General features: G+C 41.4%; 2 protein-coding genes across 9 annotated transcripts in view; both read left to right on the top strand.

Annotated features, from left to right (window-relative positions):
- Positions 1-1,701, top strand: part of LOC104666351 (UDP-glucuronosyltransferase 1-6) — a 108,580-nt gene extending 106,879 nt beyond the window's left edge. For 5 of the 8 annotated variants that reach the window (XM_030916491.1, XM_010368451.2, XM_010368434.2 and 2 more), the window contains exon 5: positions 676-1,701. In XM_030916491.1, the coding sequence (XP_030772351.1) occupies positions 676-973 (298 nt within the window). In that variant the 3' untranslated portion in view covers positions 974-1,701. The remainder of the gene's footprint in view (positions 1-675) is intronic. The other 3 variants (XM_030916489.1, XM_030916490.1, XM_010368446.2) reach the window with 1 other exon arrangement.
- A 2,376-nt stretch (positions 1,702-4,077) lies between these two features.
- MROH2A (maestro heat like repeat family member 2A) overlaps positions 4,078-15,948 on the top strand; it is a 66,481-nt gene continuing 54,610 nt past the window's right edge. Inside the window, exons 1-3 of the mRNA XM_030916000.1 lie at positions 4,078-4,110; positions 7,686-7,793; positions 8,011-8,192. Coding sequence (XP_030771860.1) covers positions 7,700-7,793; positions 8,011-8,192 — 276 coding nt within the window. The 5' untranslated portion in view covers positions 4,078-4,110; positions 7,686-7,699. The remainder of the gene's footprint in view (positions 4,111-7,685; positions 7,794-8,010; positions 8,193-15,948) is intronic.

The raw sequence follows: 15,948 nt of genomic DNA, 5'->3' as shown, positions 1-15,948 counted from the left end.
GACGGGCGGATCACAAGGTCAGGAGATCGAGACCATCCTGGCAAACACGGTGAAACCCCGTCTCTACTAAAAAATACAAAAAAACTAGCCGGGCGAGGTGGCGGGCGCCTGTAGTCCCAGCTACTTGGGAGGCTGAGGCAGGAGAATGGCGTGAACCCGGGAGGCGGAGCTTGCCGTGAGCTGAGATCCGGCCACTGCACTCCAGCCTGGGCGACAGAGCGAGACTCCGTCTCAAAAAAAAAAAAAAAAAAAGAAAAGAATAAGGTTCTTAATTATAACCTTTCAGGTTATAACAGTAACACAGACTGGGCAGCACAGTAAGACCCTGTTTCTACAAAAAAATTTCAAACTTCGCCAGACATAGTGGTGCATGACTGTAATTCCAGCTACTCTGGAGGCTGAACCAGGAGGATGGCTTGAGCCCAGGAGTTGGAGCCTGCAGTGAGCCATGATTGTGCCACTGCACTCCAGCCTGGGCAACAGGGCAAAACTCTGTATCTAAAAACAACAACAACAACAACAACAACAACAACAACAACAACAACAACAACAGAAACAGGTTTCCTTTCCCAAGTTTGGAAAATCTGGTAGTCTTCCTAGGCAGCAACAAGCATAAAGAGAGGATTGTTCATACCACAGGTGTTCCAGGCATAACGGAACTGTCTTTGTGTTTAGCTACAAGGAGAACATCATGCACCTCTCCAGCCTTCACAAGGACCGCCCGGTGGAGCCGCTAGACCTGGCCGTGTTCTGGGTGGAGTTTGTGATGAGGCACAAGGGCGCACCACACCTGCGCCCCGCAGCCCATGACCTCACCTGGTACCAGTACCATTCCTTGGACGTGATCGGTTTCCTCCTGGCCATCGTGCTGACAGTGGCCTTCATTGCCTTTAAATGTTGTGCCTATGGCTACCGGAAATGCTTCGGGAAAAAAGGGCGAGTTAAGAAAGCCCACAAATCCAAGACCCATTGAGAAGTTGGTGGAAAATAAGGTAAAATTTTGAACCATTCCCTAGTCAGTTCCAAACCTGAAAACAGAATCAGTGTTAAATACATTTTATTCTTAAGGAAATACTTTGCATAAATTAATCAGCCCCAGAGTGCTTTAAAAAACCATCTTAAATAAAAATAATAGAATCACTAGTCAGTAAAGATATTTGAATATGTATCGTGCCCCCTCTGGTGTCTTCAATCAGGATGACACGTGCCATCTTTCAGAGGATGTGCAGACAGGCTGGCATTCTACATGACTTTTCTTACTCAGAAATATGACCTGTTTGGGAGTGCAGGATTCAAAGGTGGTCCCACTGCTGCCCCTATTGCAAATGACAGTTTTAATCTTACCTATTGGCTTCTGAGGATGGTTGCAGTTGATCCTTAACCAATAATGGTTGGTTCTCATCTCTGTCCGTGCTTCGTAGGTGCCCCCTTGTGTGTTTAAAGAGGGGAAACTTTGTACCTTTAGAGCATAGGTGAAATGAGTGAATGGCTTGGAGTGCACTGAGAACAGCATACGATCTATTGCTTTGGGGATAAAGAATGATGCTGTAAAATTGATGGGTGGTGTATTTGAGAAGATAATCATTGCTTATGTCAAATGGAGCTGAATTTGATAAAAACGCAAAATATAGTGATGAAGTGCTGGGCAAGCGTATTTTTTTCTTATGTTTCCTGCAACTAAATAAATTTATATAAATTATATTTAAGTGTTTTCTCTTCATTGGTGTTGCATTTATTTATTATTAAGTTGTGTTTTCTAATTACAAAGGTAATGCATGATTATGACAGAAGGTTTGGAAAATATAGAGGTTCACACACACATGCCCTCATTGCGTGCACACATATAAATGCATGAGAAAAGAAAAATAGCCAGTAATCACATTGCCCAGAAATAACCCCAGTTACAATTGTGGCAGATACACATACTTATAAATACTGCAGAAATATCAAGTATACCTAGTATTTGCTAACACTCTTCTACTCTGTCATGAAGATTCATCCAAGGTGTTTTTGTATAATTAATTCATTTTCGGTGGCCAAGCAGTATTCTATTTCATGGATATACCAGGATTTATTTAACCACAACTTCTGGTTGGATTCACTTTTATTATTTTGTTTAAAAAAAAAAAAAAGGTTGGGTACAGTGGCTCGTGCCAATAATACCAACATTTTGGGAGGCTGAGGTGGGTGGATCACCTAAGATTGGGAGTTTGAGACCAGCCTGGCCAATATGGTGAAACCCCATCTCTACTAAAAATACAAAAAATTAGCCAGGCGTCATCGCCAGCACCTGTAATCCCAGCTACTCGGGAGGCTGAGTTCAAGGACAATTGCTTGAACTGGGGTGGGGGGCGGGGGTTGTTGGAGGGGCAGAGGTTGCAAATCACACCACTGCACTCCAGCCAGGATGACAGAGCGAGACTGTCTCCAAACAAACAAACAAACAAACAAAACAAACCTCACTGGGCATCCTAGTAGCTAAGTCTTTCCACACATTCATGATTATTTCTGTTGGAAAGTGCTTTACAACAAATTGCTAGTTGTCTCAGTCTGGGTTCCCCCGAGATAAGGATTCAAGGGCCAGGAGTTTACTTAGGAAGTAAAGGAAACACTGATAGAGGAGTGGTAGAGTGAGAAGGGGTGATGGCCATCAACAACTGGCTGTCTTCTGGGCAATTGGAGCTTAATCCTGCTGGGTGACTCTGGGAGCCAGTGGAGAAAAGACACCCTAGACTTATCCCAATGAGGAGGACGGCTGTTGGGTGTTTGAATACTTGCCTCTTCAGTGATCAAGACATACTCCCAGGTAGTAGTAATTTCTCTGCACTTCCATTTGGCCACAAAGGGGGCTCTGAAAGTCAGAGGGAGCTGACGAGAAAAACACACACCCTTGTGACTGAAGAGGTGCCACAGGGGATCTGTGTGGGGCACCACCTGCATTGCTACCCTGGGCAGATAGCTTGAGAAATCCCCACACTGCATCCCCAAACTGTTACTATCAGTGTGTGAGGGAGACAGGTTCCCACACCCTCATTAGCACAAAGTACTATCCTGAAAAAGAAAGCCTGTCAGTTTGATAGGAGAAAAGCAGGATCTTCTTTACAATGTGCTTTTATTATTTTTATTATTAGAGGTTGCATTTCTTTTCAAGCTGATGAGCCATCTGTGTTTAGTTTTTGGAGGATACCCTTTGCCCACTTTGCTACTGAAGTGTAGTACACTGAGGATTTGGTAAGAGTGCTTATTGCATTCACCAGAATGTACTGTATTTTCTCTACTTTTTTTTTTTTTTGCCTTGTTTTACTTTTTTGTTTTGTATTACAAGCAAAGTTTTAAATTTGTAAGCTTCAAATTGGAGCTGAGGTGGTGCAGAGAGTGAATATTTCAGCTGGTTCCCTGACCCCAGCTCCATCTCCTTCCCGAGGCAGTGGCTGGAACACATTCTGCCCACTATTTCCCTCTCTACATCCTTTAGGCTGTGCAGTGACCCCTCAACTACGTTCACCCTCCTAAAAAGCCCTTCCTAGTCCACCCAGGGCCCATCTCCCGGCCTCACTGCCCCTGGCTCCTTGACGCCCCGACCTCTCTCAAGGGACCCCAAGCTGCTGTGAGCTCCAGCCAGCTCATGCTCATTTGCACCTTCGTGTCTGTAGCGCTGAGGCACTCTTGCTTACAAGTGTGAGAACCCAATTCAAGATACCTTAAGCATAAAGAGTATTTTTGGAAGGAGGCAGGCTTCTGACCCAGGCCTGTGCTGGGTGGAGCCTCCCCTTCTCGCTCCTGTCCCTGTTGGGTCAGAGCACCAGCTTCCTCTTCCCTCTCCTCAGGGTCTTTTCGGCCCCTCAGTCCCCATATCCCTCTGCCCTAGCTCCCAAGATCCCACAAGAGACAGACTGGATTCTCTCTGGCCTAGAGTGCCTCCTTCCTGAAAGTCAGAATCTGATTGGTCCAGCTGGATCAGGTGTGCACTCCCTGTCCAACCATCAATGCTGAGAGGGATTACGGAGAGAAAAGCATGGCTCCCACGGTCCCATTACTGTGGCTGCTTGGGCCAGGAGAGAGGGAACCTTGTGAGCTGGGCAGAATACACCTTGTAGAGGCTGCCTCTGGGTCATTGATATGGTTTGGCCGTGTCCCACCCAAATCTCATCTTGAGTTGTAATTCCCATTACCCCCATGTGTCCTTAGAGGGACCCGGTGGGAAGTAATTTGAATTATGGGGGCAGTTATCTCCATGCTGTTTGTGTGATAGTGAGTTCTCACAGGATCTGATGGTTTTATAGGGGCTTTTCCCCCTCTTGCTCATACTTTCTCTTGTCTGCCACCTTGTAAGATGTGCCGTTGCTCCTCCTTCACCTTCTGCCATGATTGTGAGGCCTCCCCAGCCATGTGGAACTGTGAGTCCATGAAACCTCTTTTTCTTTATAAATTACCCAGTCTTGGGTATTTTTTCAAAGCAGTATGAAAATGAACTAACGCAGTCAGCTTCTGCACAGTATTTCCATTTTCCCACATTATGTCTTGGCCCTTTTGTGTACTTAAGCTCACAGGATGCTACAAATAAAGTGTTTTCTTATTTCCTGGGTAGTTCCCACAGAAGTAGAGGTGCAAAGTGCCATAGAGTGACAGCATCTAAGAGAAGCTGATTTTGTAAGTGGATTGTTGAGTTCAATATTGTCATAATCAGAAAAAAATATATTTACTTTTTTTTTTTGAGATGGAGTCTCACTCTGTTGCCCAGGCTGGAGTGCAGTGGTGTGAACTTGGCTCACTGCAATCTCTGCCTCCTGGGTTCAAGTGATTCTTCCTGCCTCACCTTCCTGAGTAACTGGGATTACAGGTACACGCCACCCCACCACGCCCAGCTAATTTTTGTATTTTTTAGTAGAGAGGGGGTTTCCCCATGAAAAAAAGTATTTTCAATTTGGAAAACCAAGAAGAGCCCACTTCTTCCTCCCTGGTCTTGCTGTCTTCATGTCCTCTCTAGATAACATGCTCAGGGGCCTCTTACTTTTGGCCATGGCTTACACACTCACTCTGTGTGTAATTTAAAAATGACCCCTTTCTCCACTCCTCCTGATTGCTATATCCTTCACAATGTGACTTTGCAATTCTTCTCATGAAAAGGAGGAATCTATTTCTCCAGCCTGTGGGTCCTGGCTGGCCTGTGACCTGCCCTGGCTGACAGAACATGGCAGGTGATGAGCACTGGTTTCAAGTCTAGGCCTCAAGAAACCTTCATATTCCCTCTCACTGTCTCAGAACCCTGCCCAGCTGCTGTGAGAACAGCCTGGGCGAGTCCTGCTGCATGATGTCCCCATCATCCTAGTCACTTCAGTCAATAGTGAGCCACTGGCCAACCCTCCAGCTGTCTGAGATGCATGAGTGAGACTCTAGTTGTGCTTGGCTGGACAAAGTACAGATCCGTAGACTCGTGCAGGTGACTCATACACTTGTCAATGACAATAATCGGTTGTTTTCAGTCATTAAGTTTTGAGGTGGTTTGTTACACAGCAATTGCTGACACATTCACTTCTGGCTCTAAATGTTTCACTTTTCATGTGTTGAGTCCAAAGACCTTCAGAGGACAGAGATGTGTTCCACCGACCCTATATCCACTGCAGTGTGGAAAGTCATGCTTAGCTGCACACAGTAGGCATGCAGTCTGGGCCCGTGGAATGGACTTGGCAACCACCTCACCTGAGTGATCTTTCAAAGGGAAAAGAAGGCTCAGTGGGGAGTGGAAGGAGGTAGTGCATAGGGGCACTCCTGTGAAAGAAGGGGCATGGGATAGCTGCTCGTGTCTATTTCATGTTGATCAATGTATCTCCAAGTGCAGAACTAGGAACAATGCAGAAATTTTATAGGGAAAAAACGTTGGGTGTGATAAGAAAGCTCATTTTCTAACCATCTGAATTCCATGAAATAGAAAGAGACTGGTCCTGAGAGTAATGAGCTCCCTTGTATTAGAGGTGTCTGAGCACAGGCTGAGGAAATCTCATTTGGCTGGATGGGCAAACTTGGAGTGGGAATTCCACATAAGCAGCCTTGGCCCTAGATGTCTCTGAGTTTTGTTCCTGTTGCCTTGCAGTGCCTAGAAAGGTTTCCCAAAGGACAATATTTCATTGTTCTACCTATGATCTGGATCATCTCTCCTAGCTACAAATGACAGGGAAATCCTTTGGGCTCCACTTTTGGTTTAGGAAATCAGGGTGCCTCCTATCTTACTTGTCTTTGATGTTCTCTATCTTGTAAGTATTGTGATAGTGGGAATCCACTTTCTTATCTTGCAGTCATCCAGTCCCTGGGAAGGAGGAGTACTTTCCCCAGGGCCTCTCAGTCTGGCCCTCCTCTCTTCTCCAACTGTCCTGACCACACCTCCCCAACCAGGGCTCTCATGACTGTGTTCCCCTGGGACTTGGTTGTAAGCCATCCCCACTTCTACCATCTCCCTTTCCCAAACAGGCCCCTGTACTTCAGCACACACATGTGCGTAACAGATATGTTGATTGGCAACGTGATGTGGAGTTTTCACCCCAGAGTCCTGTGCACTCTTCAAAGCCCTGGGTTGATAGAGACTCAGGGAGGCAGTTGGATCTCAAAGTTCCAAGGGTCTGGGATCTAACGGTGATAGTTCTAGTGAAACCCTCCCACCCTGCCAGGAGGCCCATTCCTGTAAGAAACATGACTGAAGAGCCCAACCGTCTCACTTTGACAACCAATTCTGCCATTTGCATTTCCATTGATGTGTATTGGGCAAAGAGCGAAGCTTTTTCTTGTGGTTAGTTTCTGTTTAATCCAGAAGAGGACCCTAAGGAAAGGTCAGTATTTAGGTCCCAGAGTAGCTCTTTAAAATCCTTTAAAGGAAAAGGGAATATGGGATAGTAAAGGGCCGTGGAATGGATCTTTGAGGATCAAGGAACTTGGGACAGGAGGAGAAATGATCTGAGAGTCTTGATTCCACCATCTGGACATCTGTGTTGGTGTTTCTCAATTTTTAAGAAGCTGTGGATATTGAGAAAATTCCTTAAAGGAGTTACGAGAGATGCTGATATGGATTTCTCATTAGCCGTTAATTACCAGTGTCTAGAAGAGAGGGAGAGAAGGCTCTATTAAACCAAGGATATTATCTATTGCTGTGTAACAAATTATCATAAACTCAGTGGCTTAAAAGAACATCCACTGATTATCTTACGGTTCCATGGGCCAGGAGTCTGGGCATGGCTTTCCTTGGTCTTTTGTTTAGGGTCTCAGAGCCTGCAGTCCTTTCTGGAGTTCAGCTTCCTCTTCCAAGCTCATGTGCTTATTGGAGAATTCAGTTTCTTATGGTTGTAGGACTGAGTCCCTCAGTTCCTTGCTACATGGCCCTCACCACAGGCAGTTTGCATCATGGCTGTTTACTTTTGAAGGCCAGTAGAATGTTTCTTTTTAATCTGCTAAGAGGGACTGTCATGCGGCATAATGTGATCATGGGAATGACATCCCACCACCTTTGCCATATGATGTAATCCACTCGAGAGAGGGTCACCCATCACCTTTGCCATATTCTATTGGTTAGAAGGCAGTCACAGGTTACACCCACACACCCTCAAGGGGATGGCTTTATTGAAGGTTATGGGTCACTGGGGTCATCCTAGGGTGTGTTGTCACATCCTGTACTTTACAAATTCTGTTGATCTCAAAAGAGCTTGAGGAAGAAATGACGGAAGCCATTACAGAAGCAGCAGTAGACGTGAGTGAGGAGGTGTCAGAGGAAAGAGACGACCTGGGGACTTTTGAATCAGATGACAGTGGTAAGAATGTCATACACATCTCTGCTTTCCTGCCCCATCTCAGACACTAACTCTTTAGGTCTCCCTAGGCCTAGGTCTCCCTTTCTCCATCTGCACAGTGGACATCACTCCACACATGAAGCTGGAGCTGCGCAGGTGGAGGCAAGGCCAGGGACACAAAGGCACCTCCTGTCATGGTCATTTCCACACTGCACCTGGGTGGCCTTTGTTTTCATAGGTACCTTTCAACAAGTCATGAACCTCCTGGACATCATTGACAGTGAATCGGCAAAGACAGACACAACAGGGGCAGGCCTTGACATGCGGAAGACCCTGGCCTCGGTGATAATCACGGAGAAGGCTACCACTGAGCCTTCTGTGGTGATAAACACTCTCATCCGCTGCCTGCAGGTGTCAGAGGTAGGGCCACCTGACCCACTGGGCTCAGCCACCTTTAGCTGTGTGTGCATCCATCCACCACCCAACACATAGTTAGTGACTCTTAGAGATGTGGTGCATGGTACTGTGATACAGAGATGGGCAAGACTGTGAGGTACTTACTTCTTGAGGACCAATTGGGACCTGGGATGTTCATAAGTTTTAAAAGTTCCCTTGTATTCTGACACAGTGGATTTGGGAGCCATTGTTCTAGAGCACATGAGCTGAGTTGCAAAGATGTTGAGCCAGTGGGCATGGGAGAGTAAAGATACACCAGACACAGGGTGCAGGGATGTTTGCCTAGTGGGGAGATGCTTAGCTGGGTTAGGGGGCTGGGGTAGAGGATGTTGGAGGGAGTGATACAAAGTGCAACCAGAGGCCATGGTGGATTTGTACAGACAAGGTTTGCATCACCTTGTACCAGACAAGGTTTTGGACTAGACAGGGTTTTGACCAGAGCTGATCCAAACCTTGCTGGGCCCCACCCCCAGAGTTTCTGATTCAGTAAGTCTGGGGTGGAGCCTGAACTTCTAACAAGTTCCCAGGTGATGCTGAGGCTGATCTGGAGAGCATACTTTGAGAACTGTTGAATTTTAGACTACCCTTTTATCTTGGAGTGGGTAGCTAAGGGGTGGTATGAGCAGAGGAGCTTATTTATAAAAAGCTTTATTATTTTCGTTGGATTTGGATTTGCATTTGCATTTTCCCCCTTTTATTTTTAGTTGACACATAATAATTGTACATATTTATAGAATACAAAGTGATATTTCAGAACATGTATACAATGTGTAATGACCGAATCAGGGTAATTAGTATATCCATCACTGCAAACATTTATCATTTCTTTGTGCTGCAAGCATTCAAAACAGTTTCTTCTAGTTTTTTGAAAATATACAATCAATCATTGTTAATTATATTCATAACCTACAGTGCTATAGAACACGAGAACTTATTCTTTCTCTCCAGCTGTAATTTTGTATCTTTTAATCAACTTCTCCCTATCCTGCCCTGATCCTACCTTTCCCATATCCTAATACCGAAATTCTACTCTTGACTTCTATGAGCTCACCATTTTTGTAGCTCCCATATATGAGTGAGAACATGGGGTATTTATCTATTTGTGCCTGACTTATTTCACTTGATATAATGTCCTCCAGTTTCATTCATGTTACTGTGAATGACAGGGTTTCATTCTTTTTTATGGTTGAATAATATTCCATTGTCTGTATATGCCACATTTTATTTATCCCTTCATCCACTGATGGGCACTTAGGTTGATTCCATATCTTGGCTATTGTGAATAGTATTGCAATAAACATGAAAATGCAACTATCTTTCCGATATATTATTGTGAGGTATGCTTTTTCTATACCCAGCTTGTTGAGTTTTTTAAAAAAAATCATAAAGGGTTGTTGAATTTATCAAATACTTTTCCAGCATATATTGAAATGATCATATGATTGTTGTTCTTGACTCTGTTAATGTGATGTATCACATTTATTGAATTGCGTATATTGGACCATCCTTACATCCTTGGGATGAATCCCACTTGATCATGGTGAATGATCTTTTCATTGTGTTGTTGAATTCAGTTTGCTAATATTTTGTTGAGGATTTCTACGTCTATGTTCATCACAGATATTGGCCTGTAGTTTTCTTTTCTTGTTGTATTCTTGTCTGGTTTTTGTATCAGGGTAATGCTGGCCTTGTAGTATGAGTTTGGAAGTATTCCCTCCTTATCAATATTTTTTTTGAATGGTTTGAGTAGAATTGGTATTTTCTTTAATTTAATGTTTGGTAGAATTCAGCAGTGAATCCATCCAGTCTTGAGCTTTTCTTTGATGAGAAACTATTCCTGTCTCAATCTCATTATTCAATATTGGTTCATTGGAGTTTTCTATTTCCTCATTGTTCAATCTTGGTAGCTGTATGTGTCCAGGAATTTGTTTCCTATAAGGTTTTCAAATTTGTTGGCATGTAGTTGTTCATAACTCTAATAACTCTAATAATTCTTTGTATTTCTTTTATTTATTTATTTTGGTGACAGAGTCTCATGCTGTTGCCCAGGCTGGAGTGAAGTGGCGCAGTCTCAGCTCACTGCAACCTCTGCCTTCCAGGTTCAAGCAATTCTCCTGCCTCAGCCTCCCAAGCAGCTGGGATTACAGGCACGTACTACCATGCCCAGCTAATTTTTGTATTTTTGGTAGAGATGGGATTTTGCCATGTTAACCAGGCTGGTCCCAAACTCCTGACCTCAAGTAATCTGCCACTTCAGCCTCCCAAATTTCCAGGATTGCAGATGTGAGTGCTGAGATTACGGACATGAGCCAGTGTGCCCAGCCAGTTATTTGTATTTCTGCCAGTCTCAGTTATGTCTTCTTTCATTTCTGATTTTACTTATTTGGGTCTTCACTCTTTTTTTTTTTTACTCTAGCTAAATGTTTATCAATTTTGTTTATTTTTTCAAAAACTCAACTTTTCTTTTGTTCCTCTGTATTGTTTTATTAGTCTTGATTTTGTTTATTTCTGCACTGATCTCTTGTCCTTATTCAAATTTTGGGTTTGGTATATTCTTGCTTTTTTAGTTCCTTAATGTGTATCATTAGGTTGCTTATTTGAATTCTTTCTACTTTTTTGATATTGGCGTTTATTACCATAAACTTCCCTGTTAGTACTGCTTTTGCTGTATCCAATAGATTTTTGTATGTTAGATTTCTGTTTCCATTCGTTTCAAGAAAATTTTAAATTTCCTTCTTAATTTCTTTATTGACCCAATGGTCATCCAGCAATATATTGCATAATTTCTATGTGTTTGTGTATTTTCCAAAGTTTTTGTGGTTGATTTCTAGTTTTATTCCATTGTGGTCAGAAAAAGTAATATGATTTATACTTTTATGAATTTGTTGAGACTTGTTTTGTGGCCCAAGATATGTTATATTCTGGAGAATATTCCATGTGCTGATGAGAAGAATGTGCATTCTGCAGCCATTGGATGAAGTGTTCTGTAAATGTCATTTAAACCTGTTTGATCTAGTATGTATTTTAACTGTGATGTTTCTTCATTGATTTTCTGTCTGAAAAATCAGTCCATTACTGAGAATGTGGTGTTTAAGTCCCCTACCATTATTGTATTGCAGTATATCTCTCCCTTTATATGTATTAATGCTTCATTTATGTACTTTGAAGCTCCTGTGTTGGGTGCATAGATATTTATAGTTATTATATCCTCTGGCTGAATTGACCCCTTTATCATTATATAGTGATCTTCTTTGTCTCTTTTTTATAGTCTTTGATTTGTAGTCTATTTTATCTGATGTAAGTATTGTTACTTCTGCTCTTTTTTGGTTTCCAGTTGTATGGAGTATCTTTTTCCATCTTTTGTTGGCATGTAGTTGTTCATAACTCTAATAACTCTAATAATTCTTTGTATTTCTTTTATTTATTTATTTTGGTGACAGAGTCTCATGCTGTTGCCCAGGCTGGAGTGAAGTGGTGCAATCTCAGGTCACCGCAACCTTCATTTTCAGTCTGTGTGTCTTTATAGGTGAAGTGGGTTTCCTGCTGGCAGTGTATAGCTGGGTCTTTGTTTCTTTATCTGTTCAGCCACTCTTTATCTTATACTTGGAGAGCTGAATTCATTTACATTCAGTGTTATTATTGATAAGTAAAGACTTGTTACTGCCATTATGTTGTTTGCTTTCTGGTTGTTTTGTAATTCCTTTCTTCCGTTCTTTCATACTGTTTTTCTTTGTGGTTCAGGAATTGTTTTTCTGGTAGTATGTTTTAGATAATTGATTTTTACTTTTAGTGAGTATATTATAGGATTTTGCATTGTGGTTAGCACAAGGGTTGCTAAAAATATCTTATACATATAACAAGTTATTTTAAAGAGATGACAATTTATCTTAGATCACAAAGCAAAAATAGGAACAAGAAAAAATGTAAAAGCCTGCATTTAATAACTCCATCGCTTCCACATTTGACTTCATATCAACTCAATTTACATCTTTTTATATTGCCTCTCTTCGTCTCTTCACAAGTTGATATCGGTATTATTATGTTCAATTATTGTTTCTATTGGAACAATCATATTGTTTTCAATAGCTTTCAATGCATTTCTAGAGTTTCAAGTGGATTACCCACGATTATGGTGTTACAGTATTCTGAGTTTGCCCATGTACTTAATTTTACCAGTGATTTTGCGCCTTCAAACATTATCTTTTTTCACATTAGTGTTTTCTTCCTTCAGACTGAAAAACTCCTGGCATTTCTGGTGGTGGTAAATTCTCTCAAATTTTGTTCATCTTGGAAATACTTTGTTTCTCCTTCATATTTTAAGGATAGCTTTGCTGGATGCAGTATTTTTGGACAGCAGTGTGTTTTACTTTAATATTTTGAAAATGTCATCTTACTCCCTCTTGGCCTGTATGGTTTCCATTGAGAAGTCTGTTGTCAGATGAATTGGAGTTCCTTTTTATGTTATCTGTTTCTTTTCTCTTGCCGCTTTTAGAATCCTCTTCTTGTCCTGTCAAACTCTTTAAGAGTTTGATTATAACATGCCTTGGAGAAATCTTATTCGGGCTGAATCTTTTTGTTGTTCTCTGACATTCCTACACTTGAATATTAATCTCTTTCTCAGGTTTTGGACAGTTTTCCATTATTATTGCTTTGAATAAGCTTTCTACCTCCTGTTCAACTCCCTCTGGAACACCAGTCATTCTTGAATTTGATCATTTGAGGTACTTTTCTATATCTTGTAAGTAATCTTCATTCTTTTATATTTTTTAAATTGTTTTTCCTCTGTGTATTTTCAAATAGCCTGTCTTGGAGCTCACTGATTCTTACCTCTACTTGATTCATTCTACTATTGACAGCCTTTAATGATGTTTTCAATTTAGTACATTTATTTCTCAGTTTTAAGACTTCTGTTTGAGTTTTAAAAATTATTTCAATCTCCTTGTTACATTTCCCTGATAAATTTCTGAACTGAGTTTTTTTTTGTATGATATGGGAGATCACTGAATTTTCTTAAAACTTCTATTTTGAATTCTTGGTCAGAGAGTTCACAAATGACCATCTCATTAGGGTCAGTCACGGTTTTTTGCTTTGTCCATATTGGAAGGTCATGATTCCCTGTTTGCTATTGTTTCTTGTGGATGTATGTCTGTGCCTTCGATTTGAAGGATTATTTATTTATTTGCATTCTCTGTCTGGCTTGTTCTGATTTTTTTTTTTTTTTTTTTTTTTTTTTTTTGTTGAGACAGAGTCTCGCTCTGTCGCCCAGGCTGGAGTGCAATGGCCGGATCTCAGCTCACTGCAAGCTCCGCCTCCCGGGTTCACGCCATTCTCCGGCCTCAGCCTCCCGAGTAGCTGGGACTACAGGCGCCGCCACCTCGCCCGGCTAGTTTTTTGTATTTTTTAGTAGAGACGGTGTTTCACCATGTTAGCCAGGATGGTCTCGATCTCCTGACCTCGTGATCCGCCTGTCTCAGCCTCCCAAAGTGCTGGGATTACAGGCTTGAGCCACCGCGCCCGGCCGCTTGTTCTGATTTTAATTGGATATATTTGTTTAGAGATTCTCTGTAATTTACCTGTTGACTTTTTTTTCTTTCCCTGCCAGGTCGTTGCCTCCTTTATGGCACCAAATGGCTTCATAAGCCCAGGCTTCCTTTGGTTCCCATAAACAATCAGAATGCCACCTGTCCCAAAATGAGGGAGGTCCTAAGGAGGATATCTCAGTAGTGTTGGAAGGCTGGCTAGGGGTTCATGGCAAGGGAACCTGTGGAATGAACCTCATACAGCACGGTGCTGCTGAACAGCCACTCTTACTTGGTATCTCCTTTGGCTGAGTTACAGAGCATAGTTGCAAGGGATGCTGATGATAGTCCCACCTCCTCTCTTTGTCTTTGGCTGTCCTCAGGGGTATTTCTCTTTTCAGGCATTCCTGATGCTTCTCATAGGTTGAGACAGGAACAGGTCTCCTGCCAGGAAAGCCAAGATTTTCAGGAAACTGGTTGTGCACTTTGATCTTTATCTAACTTTTTCCAGTATAGAAATCATAAGTCAGGGAAATTTTGCATGGGCTTCATGCTGGGCAAATTGGGAGGAGGGGCATCATGGATATAGAAGTCCCATTCTCTTACAGTTTGGTCAGAGGTTTTTCCCTTCTCTGTGGCCCCAGTAACTGCCTTATTCTCCATTTTGGGTTTTAGAAATTGCTGATGATAATCTTGTTGCTGTACATTTGTTTTTGGTTTTCTGTGTGTGTGTGGCAGGGGGCGTTGGAGTGGGGAGTGGGGAGTGAAGCCAGTTTTTTTCTGTGCCACCGTTTTGGAACTGGAAGTCCCTGATTTTTATTATTTCTTCTGCTAGTTTTGGATTTGGTTTGTTCTTGTTTCTCTAGTTCCTTGATGTGTATCGTTAGGTTGTTTAATTGAAATCTTTCTACTTTTTTAATATTGGCATTTATTGCTATACTCTTCCATCTTAGTAGTGTTTTTGCTGCATCCCGTAGGTTTTGGTATGTTGTATTTTTTATTTTCATTAGTGTCAAGAAAATTTTAAGTTTCCTTCTTAATTTATTCATTGGTTGTTCAGGAGCGTGTTTAATTTTCAAGTATTTCTACAGTTTCCAAAGTTCCTCTTGTTATTGATTTCTCGTTTTATTCCATTGTGGTCTGAGAAGAAGCTTGATATGATTTCATTTAAAATTTTTTGTTGAGATTTTATTTTGTGACCTAACATATAGTCCATTCTGGAGAATGTTCCGTGTGCTAATGAGAAGAATGTGTATTCCGCAGCTGTTGAATGAAATCTTCTGTAAAAGTGTCTGTTACATCCATTTGGTCTTTAGTGCAGTTTAAGTGTGATGTTTCTTTTATGAGTTTCTGTCTGGATAATTTGTTTAACATTGAAAGTGGGGTGTTGAAGTTCCAAAATATTGTAGTCTCTCTCTTTAGCTCTAATAATATTTCCTTTATATATCTGGGTACACTGGTGTTGGGTGCATATGTATTTAAAATTGTTATATCCTCTTGCTGAATTGACCCTTTTATCATTATATACTGACCATCTTTGTCTCTTTTTATGTTTTTTGACTTAAAAGCTATTTTGTCTGATAGAAGCAATAGAAGCATAGCTACTCTTACCTGCTTTTGGTTTTCATTTGCATGGAATACCATTTTCCTTCCATTTACTTTCAGACTACATGGATCTTTACAGGCAAAGAGTTTTGTGTAGGAAGCATACAGTTGGGCCTTGTTTTTTGCTGTTGTTGTTTTAATCAATTCAGTCATTCTATATCCTTTAATTGGGGCATTTAAACCCTTTATATTTAAGATTGTTTTTGGTATATGAGGACTTACTCCTGTCATTTTGTTAACTATTTTCTGATTGTTTTGTTAACCTTTGCTTCTTTCTTCCTCTCTTACTTATTTTTGTGGTTTGGTGGTTTTCTGTAGTAATAATGTTTGCTTCTTTCCTCCTCATTTGTGTGTATCATTTATCTTTGTCATCTACTCTACATGAGACAGTGAGATTTATACTTTTGTGTGTTTTCCTGATGATAGATATCATTATTTGACTTCCAGATGTACAACGCTATTAGATATTTCTTGTAGGATCAGTCTAATGGTGATAAATCCCTCAGTTTTTGCTTGCCTTGGAATGACCTTACTTCCCTTACATGTCTTAAAAATAGCTTTGCTGGGTATAGTTTTCTCATCTAACCTTGTCTTTC

The sequence above is a fragment of the Rhinopithecus roxellana genome, chromosome 14 (assembly GCF_007565055.1).
Source record: "Rhinopithecus roxellana isolate Shanxi Qingling chromosome 14, ASM756505v1, whole genome shotgun sequence".
NCBI lineage: Eukaryota > Metazoa > Chordata > Mammalia > Primates > Cercopithecidae > Rhinopithecus > Rhinopithecus roxellana.
This window is presented reverse-complemented; position numbering and strand designations above follow the sequence as displayed.